General features: G+C 40.6%; 2 protein-coding genes across 2 annotated transcripts in view; one reads left to right on the forward strand and one right to left on the reverse strand.

The window, feature by feature from the left end:
• The window catches only part of LOC127799136 (transcription initiation factor IIA subunit 2), a 31,645-nt gene extending 10,963 nt beyond the window's left edge, over positions 1-20,682 (forward strand). The window contains exon 4 of the mRNA XM_052332883.1: positions 20,051-20,682. Coding sequence (XP_052188843.1) covers positions 20,051-20,191 — 141 coding nt within the window. The 3' untranslated portion in view covers positions 20,192-20,682. The remainder of the gene's footprint in view (positions 1-20,050) is intronic.
• Positions 20,683-21,046: 364 nt separating this feature from the next.
• Positions 21,047-22,366, reverse strand: part of LOC127799135 (E3 ubiquitin-protein ligase UPL2-like) — a 19,142-nt gene continuing 17,822 nt past the window's right edge. The window contains exons 16-17 of the mRNA XM_052332882.1: positions 21,560-21,666; positions 21,047-21,355 (exon numbers count right to left, since the gene is read on the reverse strand). Coding sequence (XP_052188842.1) covers positions 21,253-21,355; positions 21,560-21,666 — 210 coding nt within the window. The 3' untranslated portion in view covers positions 21,047-21,252. The remainder of the gene's footprint in view (positions 21,356-21,559; positions 21,667-22,366) is intronic.

Here is a 22,366-nt window from a genome sequence, read left to right on the forward strand (position 1 = left end):
AGAATAAACCCCCAGGTACACACAAGTCATGAGACGCTACAACACAATAACATAACATAATAAAATCACATACCGGTCCTTGGGGCCCACATAAGACACCTGGCACCCAAGTCCCATACCAACCTATCGCTGCCCTGGACGGTAACAAATACCTCCAGCAAATCTGTGCGTGCCATCCTGGGTCGGTACTCCCGCCACCTGTCCATGTCGGTACTCCCGACACCCAAGCCATAGGCTCCCTCGGAACGGTACTCCCGTCCAAGAACTAATAACTACCGATAACCATGCAATGCACATAATAATGCAATGGCGTAATAAGCATCAACGTGATACATTGGCGCCTATACATCCAGACATCAGGTCATGCTCTGCCCACATAGTAAACCACACGCGATGCATATGCCCGTGCTGGATGCAACCTAACCATACTAGAATGTCCGTGTCCAAGCATACGCAATAAATGAATATCCCAACATGCAACCCGTACCCATGTGCATATCAAATCATGAACAGTAATATAATGAATCTAAACGTGCAGTAAATCACATACTGGTAGAGCTAGTCAGTAGTGCCCGGCACCGGTCAACGGCCAGTGACTAGGAATGTCCACCCGACGGTCCACTGCAGGGCCGTATAATAGTCTACCCCAACGTCACCAAACAGCCGACCCCTGCCCTACTGCTCGATAGCTTGACCGAACCATAAATAAATCCCAGAAAAATCGTAAATAAACCCGCACGTCTAAGAACCTAGTCCCCAAACTGGGTTCGGCATCATTCCGAAAGGAATGAGGGCGATACAAACTCCTGTAGGCACACAATAAATAAAACTCTAGAAGTCTCGAATTTAATTTAAATTAAAACAAATGAATAATAATTCAATAATTAATGCTAGGTGTCGAATTAGAATAAGGGAAAGGATAAAATATAGGAAATCATGGGGTCTTTCACGGGAATTAAAAATCATGAGGAGAGGGTTAGGAGCTTGCCTGAAATCGGCTGCTTTCAGCCTCTCTTGTGCTCCCGATGCGAATTAAAACATTTCCTAGAAAATAACACAACTGAGACTTAAATTAATTAATTCTAATTGCGTAAAATTTATAATTTAAACATATCACGCTTCTACTAATTTTTACCCACATACCTGAACACTTTTCATGCTGAAAAATCCCCAAAATCCTTTGTTTTTCCCTTATTTTTCTTTTCTTCTTCTTCTTTCTTCTTCTTCTTCCTTCTTCTTCTCCTTCTTCCCCGCCTCTGCTCTGCGCACCATTCTTCTTCTTCTTTCCTTTCTTCTTCTTCTTCTTCTCCTCTCTTCTTCCCGCGCACAATTGGCTCGACGTACCAGCACAGCCGCACGCACCAGCGACTACTCGCCGCTGCCTCCTTCCTCCAGCCGCCGCCACCTCCAGCTAGCACCGCCCTCGCCATTCGCCGCTGATCCGCCCTCGCTAGCGCCTCTGGCCGCCACCGCCACCGCCACAGGCGGCTGCACCGCTTCCACCCGCGCCTCACGCGGCCGCCGCTGCCGCCCTACTCGACTGCCATGGCCGAGCTCTCAGCCAGCTTCCCTGCAACTCATCTCTCTCTCCTTCCCTCTCTCTCAATCTCAATCTCTCGGCCCCCAGCTCCCTCGCAACCTCTCCCTCTCCAGCTCTCACTCTCTCTTTCTCTCCTCTGCGTCATGGCCACAACTCTCAATGTGAGAGAAAAATATCAGATTTTTTTTTAATGCTTTGCACACGCGCACCACCACTCATTTAAAGTAATTTAATTTAATTTAAATTAATTTAGTTTATTCTTTTTTTTATTATTTCCAAAATTTGAGGATATTACAATCCATCTCTAAGAATCCCTCAAAGTAGCACACGACCTGACTCCTTGTCCTTAACAAAACAAGAATCAACATGAAATTCAATAATCAGATTATGATCCTTAGTCAATTGAGAAACACTGATAAGATTTCGTTGCATAGAAGGAACATGCAACACATTAGATAAAGACAAGGAGGTTTGAGGAGAAGTTTGTGTGCGTAAGTGACTAGAGCCAACATGAAATATAGATAAACTTCTTACCATTTCCAACTGCAACTCTATCATTGCCACCATATGGAGAATGAATGGATAGGTAGTTTAAATTGGAAGTGATGTGATTTATAGCACCAGAGTCCACAATCCATGAAGCATCACCATGAGAGGTTGATGCAGGAGAGAATTGAGGAGAAGAAAATGAAGAAGACAAATCTGAAGATGATGGCAGACTGCCATAGTAAGTCTCAGAATTATCAGCTAAGTAGGCTTCATTAGATCCAATGGGATGAGCCACGAATGATTGAGGATTGTGAACCAAAGCACCATTTCCTCTATCGAACTGAGAGGAACCAATATTAGAATTCTGATTAGTAGATAATAAAGAACTCCTTTGAAAATTCTGATCAAACCGATGATAACAACGGTCAGCCAAATGGCCAGGCCGTCCACAAAGCTGACAATACATCCTTCAACCAAAGGATCGGCCACGTCCTCATCCTCTATAATTTCCACCTCTATAATTTCCTCCTTTAGAACTACCACCACCACCACCTTTAGACGCTCCAGAATTGTCTTTTGTCCACTATGAGGTTAAATTGACATTAGCAGATCCAATGTTATAAATGGAGGAAACACTAGAGGCATTCTTAATAACAAGTCGTTGTTCATGCATTAATAAGAGATATTGCACTTTATCTATATCGATATCATTCATATGATATGTGATTAGATTACAACAGTCTCAAAATCACTATCCAAGCCATGTAAAATGGCCATCAACAATTCTCTATTATTCAACGGTTCTCCAATGGTAGCTAAAGCATGTCCGATACTTTTAAGTTTCAGAATATAATCATTGACTGATAGATCATTCTTCTTCATAGATCTTAATTGTTGTTTTAATTGAAATGATTTCGCAACTGTTTGTTGTGAATATAAGTTTTCGAGAACACTCCAAACATCAGATGAAGACTCACAGTGTATGACTTGCGCCAAAACATCCTTTTCCATAGTCGAAAATAACCAACCTAAGAGGAGTTGGTCTGATCTGATCCAACTGATATATTCAGGATTCAACACCTGAGCATTGCGATCTAGATTATCTAGATCGCAAATGTATTGCACAGGTGTTGGAGCCTTGTTGATATATTGTTGCAAGTCAAACGCTCTAATCGTTGTTGAAATTTGAGCTTTCCAGAACAGATAGTTGTTAAAGTCCAATTTGATCGGAACAAAGCTAAAAGCCTTAGCCACTGTTGTAAAGTCCAACTGTGATGTCGACGACAATACAGAGTTAGAATGAGGCAGCGAAGAGGAGCTCACGGTGTGAGAAGAAGCCATTGACGTGAGTCAGTGTGGCTCTGATACCATGAAGCGAGAGCTTCAGGATCGAACACAAGAAAACCGAGATGAAAAATACCTCGAGCAAATTGATATTATGAAACAGAAAGATACAATCGCTGATTACAAAAGACTTAGAATGTCCTTATATACAAAATGAAAGACAAAAGCAACTGCCTAATAGAAAACAACATGAGTTAACAAATAACAGAATTTTAAATAAGAAACAAATACAAGAAGCAATAGAAACTATCCTTCCACACTCTATATATCTCCTCCTTTATGTTGATGACATGCTGATTGCAAGCCAATCAGATGAGGAAATTCAAAGTTTAAAGCTGAAGTTAAAATCAACCTTTGAAATGAAGGAGTTAAGAGAGGCTAAGAAGATTTTAGGAATAGAAATTTCCAGGAATAGGCAGCAAAGAATGCTCTTGTTATCCCAAAAGTCCTATCTTGAGAAGCTAATTAGGAAATTTCATATGCTTGATGCAAAGGAAGTGTATGTTCCTTTTGCCTAGCATTTCAAGTTATCCCATGTGCAATCCCCAATTGAGGAAGATAGCATTAAGGAAATGAGCAAGATCTCGTGTCCAAGTGTTGTAGGAAGCCTTATGTATTGTACGGTATGCACAAGACTAGATTTAGCCCATGCCATGAGTGTTACAAGTAGGTTTATGGCTAATCCAGGAAATGATCATTGGGTTGCTGTAAAGTGGATATTCAGATACCTTAAAGGAATCATTAATATGGCATTAGTTTATGGTGGAACAGGTTTAGAAGAAGAGCCTAACATTCTAGGATTCACTAATGTTGAATATGCAACAGATTTATATAAAATAAGGTCATCTACATGATATGTTTTCAGGCTATGGAACTCAACCATTAGCTGAAAAACTAATTTGCAATCTGTGGTGACTCTTTCAACCATAGAAATTGAGTATATAGTAGTAATTGAAGCTATAAAAGAAGTTCTATGGCTGAAAGGATTAGTGAGTGAATTGTTAGGGAAAAATATTAAGACTGCCCTAATGTGTGTCACAGCCCAAGGGCAAGTCTATAATTAGAGAAGTATAGCAAGGTATAAGGAGAGATTGGTGTAACTGTAATATGCGCTAGCGGCACATGGCCACTTGGAAGCTCTTGAGAAGTAGTTAGAGGAAGTCCCTAGTTGTAACCACCCCCTATAAATAAGAAGCTTCTCATGAAGATGGGGATATGTGAAGATTAATTCACAAGTCCTTTCCCTCCTATTTCAATCTCTATTCTCTCTTTCTCTCTCTCTCCTTTCTTATTTCTCTTCTTCCTGCCTATTCTCTCTTCCTAAATTCTGGAAGAATTCCCTGGTCAGATCCTGTTATATGACATTTGGTATTAGAGTCGGCAACTTATCAGAGCGTTTGTGATGGCTAAAGGTACACAAGCAAAGGAGACAGAATCGAGGTTGAATGCCATGGAAGTGGGGCTACGCCTGAACCAGGAACAAGTAGAGGACCGCTTGGAAATTTTGGAATTAGGCATCCAAAACACCCAGGAGGAGATTAACAAGAGCCGATCAAGATACACGGCCAATTTGGATCGAGTTGCTGGCGGAATTCGATCGGAATTTGCTGGTTATGCGGCCAACATAGATCAGGCCATTAGTGGAATCAGGGAAGAATTCGCGGGATTAAGCCAACAGTTAAACAAACAACTAAGTGTTGCTTTGAGCATCTTTGCTCGGCAACCCCAGGCCATTCTATCTACTGACTTTCCACCAAGGGCCTCATCGGCGCCAATTCTGACCACACTGAGGGTGAGACAGAGGCCTAATGATCCAATAGATGCTAGAGATAGGGGGGAAACAGAGTACGATGTCACGAACCGAGGAGGAGGATTAAAACCACTCCAATCCTCTAGGGCCGAGGATGGACATTCCCATGTTCGAACGCGACTGACCTCAATGGTGGGTGAGACATTGCGAGGGGGTTTTCTACCAATATAGAGTGGTGGAGAGGGATAAGGTGAATATGGTCACGGCTTACTTGGACGATGTAATCGATGCTTGGTTCTAGAATTGGAGCAGGGGAAGAGAAGAGTTGAGTTGGCCAGGGTTCGTGAATGACATATGCAACTGGTTTGGGGAGAAGACGAGGACAAACGTCATAGAAGAATATAGAGTGGTGGAGAGGGACAAGGTGAATATGGTCACGGCTTACTTGGACAATGTAATCGATGCTTGGTTTCAGAATTGGAGCAGGGGAAGAGAAGAGTTGAGTTGGCTAGGGTTCGTGAATGACATATGCAACTGGTTTGGGGAGAAGACGAGGACAAACGTCATAGAAGAATTCAATAAGCTAAAGTAGAAGGGATTGATAGAAGAATATTGTCAAGTCTCGGATGTAAGATATGAGAGAACAGAATTTTAGAAGGATCGAAAGAGAGATAAAGACGGAATTGGGAGGGAAAATGAGAGAATTGAGAGGGAAGAGAGAAAGATCTTCTCATTCAACATAGAAATCTCATCCTTAAGTAATTGGCCTTTTATAATAGGCCCTTCCACAGTTCATATTGTAACCGTGGGAAGAAGCTTCTAGCTCCCATTACAAGTGGCCCATGTGGGTTGCAGTTATTATAACAAAAATTGCAAAAAATTTACAAAACTACCACTAGGTCATAACATTCCCCACCCCTAGAAAACATTCTTGTCCTCAAGAATCTGTAGAAGTTTGGTAGCTCACGGGAATTGGGTTAGTAGTTTTGGTAAGTACTCCCAAGTGATGTGATGAGGATCCATGTGAGACCACCTGACCAATACTTGAGTTAAGGGTAACGACCCTTGGTAGATGACCTTCTTGTCCAGAATAGCCTGTGGCTCCACGAGCACTTCCTCTTCCTCATCCATCGCAAGAAGCTCTGGACTAACTGCCGCTTGGGGACTTATGACTTTCTTAAGTAGAGACACATGAAATACAAGGTGCATGTGGACTTGTGGCAGTAGTTTGAGCTTGTAGGCAACCCATCCCACTTTAGTCTCGACAATATATAGCCCAAAGTATTTTGAACTTAACTTGGATGCCAAGGTACCAGTGAATGGTTGCTGCATAGATCTCTTCACTTTCAAATAGACTTGGTCCCTTATTTCAAAGGTTCTGTCACTCCTATTCTTATCAGCATTCTGCTTCATTCTGTTCTGGGCTATGGCCAATTCTCTCTTCAATTCCTTCAAAACTCCCTGTCGTTGTAAGTATTGCTCTACCGAAGCCAGGGTGGTTGTAGAACTTGATAAGGCTGGTAAGAGGGGTGGTTTATGGCCAAACACAACTTCAAAAGGACTCTTGTTGATGGCACTGTGGTGGTTGGAATTGTACCACCACTAAGCTAATGACAACCATTTATTCCAACTCTTTGGTCTATTAAAACACATGCATCTCAAGTAAGCTTCCAAACACTGGTTAACTCTCTCGATTTAGCCATCCGTTTGGGCGTGATAGGCTGTGGACATGTGCAACCATACCCCCATACTTTTGAACAATTCTTGCCAAAACATGCTTGTGAAGATCTTATCTATATCCGAGACAATGGACTTCGGAACCCCGTGTAATTTAACTACCGAATCCAAGAATTTTCTTGCTACTTCTTGTGCTGAAAAGGGGTGTGGGTTAGACTGATGAAATGGGAGAACTTAGTCAACCTATCTACCGCCACTAACACCACATCCTTGCCCTCTGATTTAGGTAACCCTTCTATGAAGTCCATAGAGATCCCTTCCCATGCTTGATCAGGCACTGCCAAGGGTTGCAGCAAACCTGGGTAAGCCACATTCTCATGCTTGCACCTTTGGCAAACTTCACAAGACAACACAAAACTTACCACAACCTTCTTTTGCCCCAGCCAGTGGAACATTTGTCTTACCTTCTAATAAGTGGCTTGTATTCCCAAGTGACCTCCTATGGGTGAAGCATGTAGAGAGGTTAGGATCTGCCTTTTGAGTGATTCATCCTCACCCACTGCTTCTCTGCCATTGAACCTTAGCAGACCATTGGAAAAAGTATACCCTAGTTTACTCGTGGGTTGTATTGCAAGTTGAGTTATTAGGTCTTGCACCCAAGGTGTTTGGTCATCGCTTCCTGTGACCTCCTTAACCCACTCGGGTACCACAACCGTTGTTGATCTGCACTCTCCTTTCTCTTCTCTTCTTGAGAGGGCATCAACTACCACGTTTTCCTTACCCTTACGATACACAATGGTATAATCCATTCCCATTAACTTGGACACTCCCTTCCTTTGTAACTAGGTGTGCAGCCTTTGTTGGTCCAAGAATTTCAAGCTCTTGTGGTCCGTTTTGATAATGAAGGGTCCTGCTTCTAGGTAATGCCTCCATTTATCAACAGCTCCTAACACGGCAAGTAGTTCTTTATCATACACACTTAGGCCTAGGTGCCTAGGGGCCAAAGCTTGACTAATGTACGATAAAGGTCTTCCTTCTTGCATTAACACCGCACCTATCTCATTGTCACATGCATCTGTTTCGACCACAAATTTCTTAGAAAAATCTGGGAGGGCTAGCACCGGTGCCTCTATCATGGCTTTCTTGAGTGTTAGGAAAGTTGTTTTTGCTCTTGGATTCCATTGGAAACTGTCCTCCTTGAGAAGTTCAGTTAGGGGCTTGCTAATGGGGCCATAACCTTGTATAAACTTCCGGTAGTAACCTGTTAGCCCTAAGAAACCCCGTAGTTCTTTTACTGTTTGCCCCCTGGGCCACTCTACCATGGCTGTGATCTTATTTGGATCAATCTTCATTCCTTCTCCCAATATAATATGGCCTAGATATTCCACTTCTTTTTTAGCAAAGGTACATTTTGATAGCTTAACATACAACTTGTTAGAAGTCAAGACCTCAAAGGTGGTACGAAGGTGGTCTAGGTGTTGTTCATAGTTCGGGCTGTATATGAGGATGTCATAAAAAAAAACTAGGATAAATTTCCTCAAGGCTGGAAAACTTGGTTCATTAGGGTTTGGAAGGTGGTTGGGGCATTGGTGAGCCCAAAGGGCATCACCACAAATTCATACAACCCTTGATGAGTAGTAAATGCAATTTTGGGTATGTCATTAAGGGTCATCCGAATTTGGTGGTAGCCACAAGCCGGATCTCAGGTCTAATTTAGAAAAAATGCATGCTCCATTCAATTCATCTAACAGGTCATCAATTAGGGGTATAGGGTACTTGCTTTTGATGGTGTTGGTATTGAATTGACGATAGTCAACGCAAAACCTCTATGACCCATCTTTTTTTTAAACAAGTAACACGGGAGAGGCAAATGGGCTTTGAGAGGGTCTTATGATAGAGGTAGAGAGCATATTAGAGATTTGCTTCTCTATCTTGACTTTTTGGATGGGTGAATATTTATAGGCACGTATGTTTATAGGTAGGGAGTTTGGTTTAAGGTGTATTTAGTGGTCAAGGGCTCTTTTGGGTGGCAGTGATTTGGGTTCAAAAAAAAGTTATTGAAATTTTTGCAAGAGTAAGTGTAAGCTATCAGGGAGGAGTACCTTAGTTGGGTAATTGTAGGGTGGCCAAGCTGCTCTCCCCCCTCTGTACATTCGCCTCTTCTCTTCCTTCCTGCTCGTCCCATTCCTGCACATGAATAGAGTATAATATGGCAATTTGCCCTTTCTTCTTCTGCATCAGCCTCTGCAATTTGCCCCCCTCTATTATTTTACACTCTCCTTGTTCTGTGATGCCCTTCAGTGTTAATTTGGTACTCCCCATATCCACTGTGACTTCCAGTTTGTTGAAGTCAAATGTGAGAGGACTTACAGTTCGCATCCAATCAACGCCCAACCTTATATTGCACCCTCCTAGTTCAAGTATTCTCAAATCGCTTTGGAACAACTTTCCCTGCATAAACCACTTGAACCCTTCACACTTGTTGTGGCAGTACATTTTGCTACCATTAGCCAGTGTCACTAATAAGGGGGTGGTGGCCATCATCTTACATCCCAACTCTAATGCCATAGCTTCATTTAGGAAGCTATGTGTACCGCCACTATCAATTAGTACTAGCAGTTCCCTTCCTGCCCATTTCCGTGGTACCTTGATGATCTTTCTTGTTGTGCCTCCTCTGAGAGCATGAAATGAGATTTCCACCCCTTCTTGCTCTATTTCCTCACTGTTATGGGTTGCTGTAGCATCTTGGCCAGTTCCCCTTTCCACTATCTCTTCCCCGTCTTCACCTTCATCTTTTTCTTCCCCTTCCATGTTCAACAATTGTCTCCTGCAAATATGTCCCGGCCTAAACTTTTCTCCACACTTGTAACATAACCTCGTGAGTCTCCTGTGCTCTATAGTAGTAGATCGTAGAGGATTGGGATTGGCCCTAGGCCCTCCTATTATCCCCCTAGTCACTAAGGCTATGGAATTTCCTCCTGAGGTATGATTATTAGGTGGTAGGGGCCTAATCAGTGTCTGGTTCTTCTTGTAGATGGCTTCTAATGTTAACTCCTGAAGTCTCGCCTTCTCCGCAACTTGTCTAACTATGGTGGGCATCATCATTTTAACCATTGATCTTAATTCATCTTTGAGGCCGCTAATAAAGCTAGACACAAAGTACTAGTCCGTTAATGTAGGCTGCATATTCCACATTAGTGCCCATAATTCTTCAAACCTCTCTTGATACTCAATCACTGATCCCTCTTGTTTAAGCTTATTGAACTCTTCTACTATATCTGCCATGTTTCTTTCACCAAATCTTACACATAATTCTTCAGCAAAATCTATCCACCTCACATTCATTCCCTTTGATCTAAACCAGCCTTGAAACCAGGCATCTACCATATCATTTAGATAGGCGGTAGCTAGATTGATCCTCTGATTCTCCACTACCCCATAAAACTAAAAGAATCTCTCACATCTTCGGATCCACCACCTTGGTTTGGATCCTTCAAAGAGAGGGATCTCTAATCTCGTCATTGGGCCTTGATTGGATCTAGGGGAATTAGCTTCCCTTACCTGATCTCTCGTCTCCGCGTAGGATGAATTTCTTGCTTCATTGACTCCTTATGGCCTCGGGAAGATGCCTGCTCCCACCATTCCTTGCTCGAAACCCATTCTGGGAGGGAATTTCGGTGGCAATCAGAATTGAGGCAATGACGACAGCATGTTGAACATGCTATTGATTTTCTGTCCAAATTGCTCCATGTTTTCCCGGTTCCTTGCTAATTCTCGTTGTACTCCTTCTCAGGAAGCTGTTATATCTTCACGTAGCTCTTCTCGGATTGCCCTTATTTATTCTCTACTCTGGGCCACAGCCTCCTACGTCTAATTCATTCCAAATTCCATCGCTTCCATCCTATTCTCCAGCTGCTTCATCCTAGTGCCTTCCACCATTCAGAATTCCTTATGGCCCGATACAATTAACCGATCACGCACCTTCCTACATCGGAATCTCGGCCAAGGACGATCAACTCTGATACCAAAATGTCAAGTCTCGGATGTAAAACTTGAGAGAACATAATTTTAGAATGATCAAGAGAGAGAGAGAGAGATAGAATTGGGAGGGAAAATGAGAGAATTGAGAGGGAAGAGAGAAAGAGTTTAAGAGGGAAAGATCTTTTCATTCAACATAGAAATCCCATCCTCAAGTAATCGGCCTTTTATAGGCCCTTCCATGGTTCATATTGTAATTGTGGGAAGAAGCTTTTAGCTCCTGCTACAAGTGGGCCATGTGGGTTGCGGTTATTATAACAAAAATTGCAAAAAAATTACAAAACTACCACTGGGTCATAACAAATACTTGGTGAAATTTGAGGAACTGAAATCGCTATTGTCCTTAGCTCATCCTTCCTTGGATGAGGTTTATTTCGTATCTAGCTTCATTAGCGAGTTGGATGAACAGATTCGCCCCACGGTCAAGATGCTCTACCTTACATCGGTGGGGGAAGTCGCTGAACAAACTTACCTGCATGAGATGGCCTTGGAGGATTTTGCCAAGAGGCATCGGTTGTCTCCTAAAGGGAGCCAAGAGGAAAATTTGTTTGGGACTACAAGTAAGGGTAGCAATCCACCATGGTAGAGGAATAGGGTGGTAGGAAGGTCTTATGTCACGCCAATCCAGACTAAGGACCTTACTCTTGATCAGAAGCGACAACTAAGACTTTGCTTTCATTGCGGGGAGAAGTTTGGCCCCGGGCACCAATGCAAACGAATGTTGCTTACGATGGAAGGCCACTAGGAGGAAGAGAAGGAAATTGAAGGAGGGGAGGAACCAGAGGAGGAGATTGAAGGAGACAAAGACGGGGAAATATCAATGCATGCATTGCAAGGTCATGCATTGGGCAGAGTATTAAAAGTAATAGGAGCAATAGGGAAGAAGAGTCTTGTGGTGCTCATTGACAATGGGAGCACTCAGTTTCCTTGACGAAGAAACAACTCATGTCCTTGAGTGTGAGATGTAGGAGACGACCCTTTTGTTGGTAATGATTGCAAACGGGAGTAGGATGGTAGGTCATTACAAGTGCAAAGAATTCAAGTGGAAGATGGGGGGTCATGAGTTTGTACTAAACCTAAGGATCCTCAGGCTTAGGGGATGTCACATTGTGTTAGGCGTGGATTGGATGTGAATGGTGAGCCCCCTCGTGTTTGACTTTAACACCCTGGAGGTTACTTTTGATAAGGGAGGCCAGAAAATTACTTTGGGGGGATGTTAAGAAACAGGGGAGTGCAAGGCAGTGTCCAACAAAAAATTGCATAAATTATTAGATCAAGGGGGTACGTCGATAGGACAACTACATTTCTTATATGCCCTGGAGCAAGGCAACTGCCAAGGGGAGGGCAATGATTCTGCTAACTTGAGGAAAGATGGCCAATCTACAGTCAATTCTTCTGAGCTCAGCAACACTCAGGTACACTCTCTAGACCCTATTCACTTATTGTTGATGGAGTTTGAGGATTTGTTTGCCACCCTTACTAGCCTACCCCCACACCGATTCCTTGATCACTCTGTTCATCTCAAACCCAATGTTGAACTAGTTAACCTAAGAGCGTATCGATACTCACCCGTCCAAAAGGCAGAGATTGAGAAACTCATTAAAGATATGATGGACAAATCCCTCATTCAACCTAGCCAAAGTCCCTTTGCCTCCCCAATCCTCCTAGTCAAGAAAAATGATTGATTATGGAGGTTTTGTGTCAATTACCGGTAGTTAAACACCATAACCATCAAAAATAAATTCTCAATTCCCATCATTGAGGACCTTCTAGACGAATTGATAGGAGCAACCATTTTTTCAAAGCTAGACCTTACCTCCAGATACCATTAGATCAAAATGAATCCCTATGACTGCCATAAAACAGCTTTCAGAAAACACCAAGGACACTATGAGTTCTTGGTAATGTCTTTCGGCCTTACTAATGCTCCTGCTACCTTCCAAGCCCTCATGAACCACATTTTTGCTCCCTACCTTAGAAAATTTGTGTTGGTCTTTTTTTATTACATATTAATCTACACCTCAAAAAGGTATTCGAAATCCTCAAAAACCATCAACTCTTTGTGAAAAAGTCTAAGTGCACCTTTGCAGAACCAAGAGTGGAATACTTAGGCCATATTATAACTGGTCAAGGAGTAAGTACAAACCCCCAAAAGGTGACAACTATGAAGCACTGGCCTAAACCTAAAACATTGAAGGAGTTGAAGGGCTTCCTAGGTCTCATCGGCTATTATCGACAGTTCATTAGAGGCTATGGTGTATTAAGCAAGTCGCTGACAACCTTATTAAAAAAGAATAACTTCCATTGGGGTAGCGAGACAGATAAAGCTTTTGCAGAATTGAAAGAGGCAATGACTCAAAAGAATAACTTCCATTGAAAGATTGCAAGATCGAGGTGCATAACACAGAGTTACTAGGGGACTTGGTGGTTTTGGACATAAAAGATTTTGATTTGATTCTGGGTATGGATTGGTTATCTCAACACTATGCTAATGTTGATTGTCGTCGGAAGATGATTCAGTTTTAGTGTCCTCAACAACCAGTTATTGTCTATCGGGGAATTAAACCAGCAAGTTCCACCCCCTTGATATCGGTGATGAAAGCAGAGAGATTAATACGTCATGTTTGTGAAGCCTACCTAGCTTTTATTACCACAAGTAAAGGGAGCCAATTAGGATTATCAGAAATTCCTATAGTTCGAGACTTCCCTGATGTATTTCCTGACGAGCTACCAAGGTTACTATCATCTCGGGAAGTTGAGTTTTTAATTGAATTGATGCCAGAGACAACCTATTTCTAAAGCCCCATGGAAGATGGCTCCAAAAGAGTTAATTGAAATAGGTTGAAAGAACTAAAAGCCCAAATTCAAGAGTTAATTGAAAAGTGTTTTATCAGACCCAATGTCTCACCTTGGGGTCCCCCAGTATTATTTGTAAGGAAAAATGATGGCTTAATGAGATTGTGCATTGATTATCGGCAACTTAATCGAGTGACTCTCAGGAATAAGTATCCCCTCCCGTGTGTGGATGATCTTTTGGACTAGCTTCGAGAAGCCTCAGTTTTCTCTAAAATAGATTTGAAATCCGGCTATCACCAAGTAAGAGTTGGAGAAGAGGATATCCAGAAGACGGCCTTTCGTATGCGGTATGGGCATTTCAAGTTTGTGGTAATGCCATTTAGACTAACTAATGCCCCTACAGTATTTATGGACTTAATGAATCGGGTTTTCAGGGAGTATTTGGATTGCTCCGTTATTGTGTTTATTGATGATATCCTAATCTACTCTCCAAGTCTTGAGGAACATGAGGTCCATCTCCAAACAATTCTACAGAAACTTCAGGATGAAAATTTGTATGCCAAGTTTAGTAAATGTGATTTCTGGCAAAGACAGGTGGGTTTTCTTGGACTCATAATATCTGGGGAAGGCATCTCAGTGGACCTCGAAAAGATTAAAGCCGTGGTGGAATAGCTAAGACCTACAACAGTAATGAGTATTCGAAGTTTTTTGGGTTTGGTCGGGTACTACAGAAGATTCATTGAAGGATTTGCTCGTCTCTCTTCACCTTTGACTAAGTTAACAAGGAAAGGAGTAAGATTTGAATTGAATGAAGCATGTAAAACCAGTTTTCAAGAGTTGAAAAGAAGACTGACTACGACTCCAATTTTGGCTATCCTGAGGAGTGGGGAGAAGTTCATCATTTACAGTAATGCTTTGTATGCAGGATTGGGGTGCGTGTTGATGCAAGATGGGTGCGTCAATGCTTATGCTTCCAAACAATTGAAGAGACATGAGTTGAACTATCCCATACATGACCTGGAGTTAGTGGCAGTTGTTTTTGCCCTAAAGATTTGGAGACACTATTTGTATGGTGAGAAGGTAGAAATATACACAAACCATAAAAGTCTAAAATATCTTCTCTCAGAAAGAACTGAACTTAAGGCAGCGTCGGTGGATAGAATTATTTAAGGATTTCAAGTGTGAGATCCTTTACCACTTGGGGAAAGCTAATGTGGTGGCAAATGCATTGAGCTGACGAGGAGCAGTAATGGCAGCATTGATGGTCCGGGAATGGGAACTATTGGAACAGCTAGGCGAGTTATCTATTTCCACTTCTGAAGAACGACCAATGGTGTGTTGTGTGCATTTTTGAAAGTGCAGTCCGAATTACTTGATCAAATCCGAGTTCAACAATCTAATGATATAAAGTTGAATCAAATATTGGGTTATAGTCAATGGGGCGATGGCCTGTTATTATTTCAGGGAAGGATTTGTATATCGAAGGATGAAGGAATCAAGCAGGAAATTCTATCGGAAGCTCACCGTGCACATTACACCATTCATCCAGGCGCAACAAAAATGTATCAAAACCTTCACCGGCAGTTCTGGTGGGAAGGTATAAAAAGGGATATAGTGAAATATGTTTCTCGATGTCTGGTGTGCCAACAAGTAAAAGCAGAACATCAAAGCCCAGCTGGTTTGTTGCAACCATTACCAATTCTAGAATGGAAATGGGACCAATTCTCCATGGATTTTGTGATGGGTTTGCCTAGAACGGTGAGGGGACATGATTCTATATGGGTAATTGTAAACAAATTGACAAAATCAACCCACTTCTTGCCGATCAAGAAGACTACTCCTTTGAACCGTTTGGCAAGGTTGTATATTGAAGAAATTGTGCGGTTGCACAATGTGCCCACTAGTATTGTGTTGAATCGGGATCCTCGGTTTACTTAACATTTTTGGGGAGCTTTGCAGGATGCCTTGGGAACTAAAATGAAATTCAGTACTACATTTTATCTGTAGACTAATGGACTGACTGATAGACTAAGAGGACAATCCAGACCTTGGAAGACATGATGAGGGTTTGCATGCTGGACTTTGGGGGTAGCTGGGACAATCATTTATCTCTGGTAGAATTTGCGTATGATAACAGCTATCATGCCAATATTGGAATGCCACCATACGAGGCATTGTATGGAAGACCGTGTCTATCTCCAATATGTTGGACAGAGGTCGAAGATAAGGTGTTAATGGGGCCAAAAATGATAGAACAAACCACAAAAAAGATTCGAATTATTAGGGTCTGAATGAAAACAGCCCAAGATCGACATAAAAGTTATGCAGATAGAAGACAACGTAATTTGGAATTCGCAATTGGAGATCATGTGTTGCTGAGAGTAATGCCTATCAAAGGTGTATGCAGATTCGGGATTTTGGGGGAAGCTTAGTCCCCGATATATTGGATCGTTTGAAATAGTGGAACGAGTTGGGCTTGTGGCATATTGAATAGCCTTACCTCCTCAATTGATTGGTGTTTATGACGTCTTTCATGTATTGATGTTGAGAAAATATGTATAAGATCCCCAGCGCATCGACTATCAGACTATTGCGGTGAAGGAAGGCATGTCATATGAAGAGTTGCCCTTATGTATCTTGGAACATAATGAAAGGGTATTGAGGAATCAGTCCATTTCATTTGTGAAAGTGCAATGTGGCAACGTCACTCACTAGAAGTAGCAACGTGAGAACGGGAGGAAGAGATGAGACATCTATACCCCTATTTGTTCAACTAGGTATGAATTTTTGGGACCAAATTCTTTGGAGAGAGAAATTGTAATAACCCGTTTATTCATAAATTAATAAATATTTAAAAGCGAAATATTAGATTATATGTTCAAAAATTAAAATTTAGTAAGTAATTAATTTTTGAATGTTTCGGGCAAAAGTGATATAAGTGGTAAATTGAGTTGAATGTATTGTTGGGATGCTTTGTTCCATTTCTTTAGCGACCTTCTCATGGATTGCCTATGCTAGCAGGTACTCTGGGAGGCGGGCCGTGACGCTATTTGTGTATTTGATAAGTTATTTTTTATATGACCAAGTGTTTGTCTTGGTTTTGGACATGGTATTAGCTATGATGAGATCACATATGCCATGACAAGATCCAAAATAATTTTACCCTCATTATTCTTTCTCCGAAACCATAACCTCCATGTACATTTCTATACTTATTTACTTATCTACACAAATGACCATTTAATTTGCCTCCTATAAATATCTTGTATCTGCGTATTCCTTGCAACAAACTCTTTAAATCCTCTTAAGATTTTGCCTTAAAATCATCTCTTCTCTAAACCCAACTTGTGGTGCATATGTTCTAAAAATATTCAAGTCTCTTCTCCTAGAACAACTTCTATTGTAATAATCCTATGTTACAACCTCTTCATGTCTACTACCTCATCTTTCAAAGTTTTATTATAATAATCCCTGCTTGGTTTATCTTAGTCCTTTTCTCTCAGAGTTATATCTAGACTTGGAACATTTAGCTTTCCCTGTTTCTTTGTCAATCTACTTTGGAGGTGCATGCAAGTTGGCAGTGGGTTAAGCATCCCTTTCTTGGTTTTGACCAGAAAATCAATACACCTTGAACCTGTCCTGATTGTGGGAGGTCATGAAAGAGGAAAAAAAAAAATCCCTTGGTGTAATAATAATTAAAAAATGAGTGCTAAATTTATAGACAGAAGATATGATCATGGATAGAGATGGCTGGCATTCTACAGTTCATATAGCAGACTCCACAGTGGACTTGTGATTGTTATTATCATTTTGTCGAATGCTAAATTTACAGATTATGTGAAGTCAAATATGACTACAATTGCTAAAGCATGAGACAGTGTAGGGGAGTGGAGACTTTTGTTAAGCATCAGTGCTTTTCCATTCATCAGATCTGAATCAGGACAAAATTGCATTGATGTCAAAAGGTTTAATTTTCTCATTGAGCAATAATACAGCGTGTCAAATGTTTTTGTTTTATCAAGGACAATGAAATTTTGAGGTGCTGGAGTCAGAATCAGTTGTCTCACAATTAAGGTTTAGGAAAAAGTCATTAGAGGCGATTCCTGGCCTGAATTTAAAGGGGATGATCAGCCTGACCACAGGTAGTGAATGACAATCTCATTAGGAGATGGATCCCCAATTTATTGGGGAAATTTACCCTAGGAACATCTTTTAAGTCTTTTGGCACTTCTTTTGTTTAAAGAGGGAAGTTTCCTTTTTGGTTTTCACCCATATTGCCTTTTACTATATATTGTTCATTTTTTTTTTTTTATTTTGTGCATTTGAATTGCTGTTAATCCTTTAGGCTTATGATTTGTTTCCGCTATTATCAGTCAAAATTGGCATGTTTCATAGTATATACCGAGCCTCTTATGGTAAAACCTCTTGTTTGTCTTTGCGAATGTTTTCTTGAATTTTGCTGTTTCACTTTCATTTCACTTCTCTTCCTGGTTTGTGGGCTTCTAACTCTTCAATGATTATTTTGGTATGCATATATTTTTCTTATACAACTTCCAATTTAAACAATTTCCTGCATCATCTTTACTCTTATCAATTTTTTTCTTGAGAGCAATAATTCTTGGTTATTCGATGAACTAGTCTTGAGCATCTTTTTACCTAAAGATGTTTTTTGGTCTCCAAGAGGGCACTTCGAGCATCTTTTTGTAAAGACTTTTAATTTCACAAGGGCTTGAACTTTGCTCACAACAATATTTCATATTTTATTTAGCTATTGATCCTATTGCACTTTTTTCTTACTATGCAAGTTGTGTGTAATGATGCATTTACTTCTTATTAGGTATTGACAGTGAACCAAATGATTCATCAATAAGTTAACATGTTTTTTCTACAACTTTTATACTTTTAGTATCGCATCTTAGTTCTTATAACAATATATTGCAATATCTACACATAAATGTAAACAGAAGCTCTGCTGCATGTATTTGATCATATCACTCAGTGGGATGCAGATTCACTTCATTGCATGGTTGGGATGGAGGATCTTCATAGGGATGTAAATGTGTCCCCAATGGGTTCCCAATTACCCTTTTAAAATTAAAACAAGTATGAAAATAAGATATAGAGGTATAAGACTTGTTTGAATATTTATTAAAACAAGTATATTAATGGGGTTATTGGGCCCACTTACATCCCTAGTCATCTTCATCCTAGATTAATGAGGTACAACACACAAGAAATGAAAATAAGGGGATAAAGTGTTGCCAACTCAGTTTTTTAATATAAATTTAATTATCCATACGTATTTGAGGATATAAAAATTAATGCAAAATAACCTTATTTTGGTACATATCTGGTTTGGTAGAATTTAGTTCATTGATTAATGAGATGGGGAGGATCCAAATTCCATTTGGTAGTCAAGTTCATCATGCTTTCTCCCCCCTGGCGGGTAGTTTTTCTTTTTGCTTTCCATTTTGGATGTGGGACTTGGTGTAGTGGTTTGCAATCAAGTTGATCTCAAAGGTAACAAGCAACTTGTGTACAATGATAGCAAGTGTAGCAGAACATGTGATGGCAGTGGCATTGACCAATGAGAGATGTCAGGAACTTTTGACATGCAAATACTTGAATATAGGAAAGACAGATCTTGAATTTTTTACCAAAATAATTGTTCTTGAATATGTTTTTTTTTTTTTTGGCTCTCTTGTAACTAAAAAGTCACAAGAGTTCGAGCTGTGAATATAGCCTCCTTGTAAAAATGCAAGTTGAAGGCCGCATCCAAAAATGCCCTCCCCCAACCTTTGGGAGTGAGCCTCGTGCACTAAGGCCGTCCTTTTATTTATTTTTCTACAGTCCTTTCAGGGATGCTGATTCAATTGTTATTCCTGTTTGGGTGCGACATAAAAACGTCTGGAATTGGTGAATTGTATAGTTGATCTGCCGACTTATTTACATCAAATGGGCTGCAGAATGGGTCAGTCTGGGGAGTTCTTGCTATGTGCCAACCTTGAGTCTGCTTGGTATAATGAAAATTGCATTGTCATGTTTTGATTTCCGGTTGCCACCCATCCACTCCACCCAGCTCCAGAATGTTGAGTTAATTGCAGTAGGTATTTGAAGTCTTGTTGGCTGGAAAATAGATAGAAAGCCGCTTGAAGGACTGCAGTAGAACTACTTGAGTATGAGCCAATATATTGAACTACTGTTGCTAAACCTGCCTTCGAGTAACAAGTCTCACTATGTTTTATTTTGTATTATTTCTTCCTTGCAATAATCTCTCACTATTTCTTATTACCTTTATCAATATATTTGTGTGTGCTATTTTACATTTATCCTAGTACATTTTATCTAATCGAAGCCCCTGCCATTTTTTTTTTTCTTGTTCTTTCTATCTATTACTTTCTTGTTATGTGCTGCAGGGGCATCTACACACCTACAGATTCTGCGACAATGTTTGGACCTTCATTTTACAAGATGCACAGTTTAAAACCGAGGAATCCCAGGAGAACGTTGGTCGGGTTAAGATAGTGGCATGCGACTCGAAGCTGCTATCACAGTGAGGCGCCATGCCCTGGTGAAGAGTGTGTCCAGCAAGGTGATTTTAAGTCTAAATATGGTGTAACATAAAGGTAGGGATGGGAAGAGAAGAAATTTGGTGTTTGGCTCAACCTAGTTGCAGTTGCAGGCAACCGAGGAAGATTTAAACCAACTTGTAGAACCCATAGAGACCCGAAAAGCTCTTATACATACTGTTGATTAGCAGATCATGCTGCATGAATATAACCACGAATTTCTCTAGACTTCTTGAGTATCCGTTGCAACTTTGAATGTTCGTGGTTAGGCTCCAGGCAGGCAATAGCAGCCGTTATTTCATTGTGCTTTTGGTTCCTGAACTACAAAAACAATTGTACGGATAATTCTTGAAGATGGGATCAAGTAGAATCAGGACTGTAAAGTTAAGCGAGTTACTATGTTGGGCTCATTAAGAACATGTGTGGGTTGTCGCGCGCATAATCAATCAAAGCTTGGATATGATTTAGATTTTATCAAATTTCTAGACTCGGATTCGGCTCAAGATTGATAACTTCAATATGCAACAATTTAGTCAAGTTGGCCACGATCCCCAGCCCACTTGGACTCAATGATGGCCTGGTCTCGTAACGGGATTGACAGGCAATTTATTCCGCGGAGTTAAGCTGAAGAAACATTTGTTTAAGCTTCTACTCCCGTCTAAAGTCAATTACTTGGGATAAAAGCTACAATTACCCGAATTGAGATTTAACAAAAACTAATAATACGGGGAACCATACAGTTGAAGCATGCTACTAACAATATCCACAAAAAAAAAGAGTAAAATGGATAACAGCTGTAGGTGCAACAAAGAGTAAATAAAAACAACAAACAAGGGTTGTGAATAAATCCAAGAGAGCAAACTGGCATAACGAAAACTGCCATAAACATTTAGGAAAATACTGTACAGTACTATATATTAACATGTTTTCAACTTGAAACATTCAAATGAGACTCTTTTAATCTGTAATTTCCTCTCATGACAACTTTTTTGACATGATTTATCTACATGATTACATTTTGATTTTGCCCCTCAAGTCAAAGTTACTAATCAACCAAAACCAAACCCTTCATTGGCTTCGTGAATGGCCAGCAGCAGTCTCTCTTCAAGATGTTCTTTTGAAGGATACTCTGGTAGATCTAACTGGTTGAAACTGCATCACCAAGGCAAGACAAAAACATTGAGTTCAGGAAACTTCACAAGCAAAACCAATATATCCATTAACTTTGCGCCGAGAAAATAAGACTCAAGTAAAGATGAAGGCAAGACCCATTCCAACCACTTGCATATAACAGCCAAGTATTATGCATGCTCAGCAAGATAAAAATTATTGATTGTTGGAATAAAAGCATAATACCAAGTATGAGCCGAAGGCAAGTGATCAGGGCTTCCATAAGCCTTGTGAATCTGAAACTTCTGCGAGCCTGATATTCCCTGAAGGGCGCTGAAACCTTCCAAAGGCACCTACAAAAATGGAACATTGCTCAAGTAACAGGACTGCTAGAGCAATAATTCATAGCATAATCTGGGAAACCTCATGGGCTCCTGTGAATTGCTTGGAATCTACGTGTAATCTAATTTGTGTAGTGGTAACTTTTCCAAACATCCAAATAAATAAATAGAGAAAAAACAGAAAATGTCTTCCAAGAGCAAAAAGTGTGTATATCAATAAAATTCTAGCTAAACAGAGCAGGCATATGCTACTCAAAGCAAACAACTTAAGGCAGTTTGCTGTTGTTTACAAGGTGCCAGCCTGGGCTGCCAAAATTAGCATCAGCAATGCAAGAAGAGAAAAATACTAGAGGTGGTAAGAGGAGAAAGTAAAGCTGACAAGGACTGCCCTCTAACTCAGCTTTTCTCCTTGTTATTAAATTTCTCAGACTTTCTACACCTTAAAACAGACACCGGTTGTCACCAGTAACTGCAACCAGAGTGTTCCCCGTTCTATAAGCAGGTATTAGAACAAAACAAAACAAAAAAAAAGGGAGGCATTTGGGGTACTCTGTTTAATTATGGAAAAAGATATCCTGCGCCCTTATTTTCTTGGAAACCTTATTAAAGGAATACATGTCCTTGGGTTATGTTCAGAAGTGTCATAATCAGGGCTTCATAAACCTATTTTACAGCTCTATCTGAGAGCGAGCTTATGAGCCACATCAATGCA

Source organism: Diospyros lotus, chromosome 4 (genome assembly GCF_014633365.1).
Source record: "Diospyros lotus cultivar Yz01 chromosome 4, ASM1463336v1, whole genome shotgun sequence".
NCBI lineage: Eukaryota > Viridiplantae > Streptophyta > Magnoliopsida > Ericales > Ebenaceae > Diospyros > Diospyros lotus.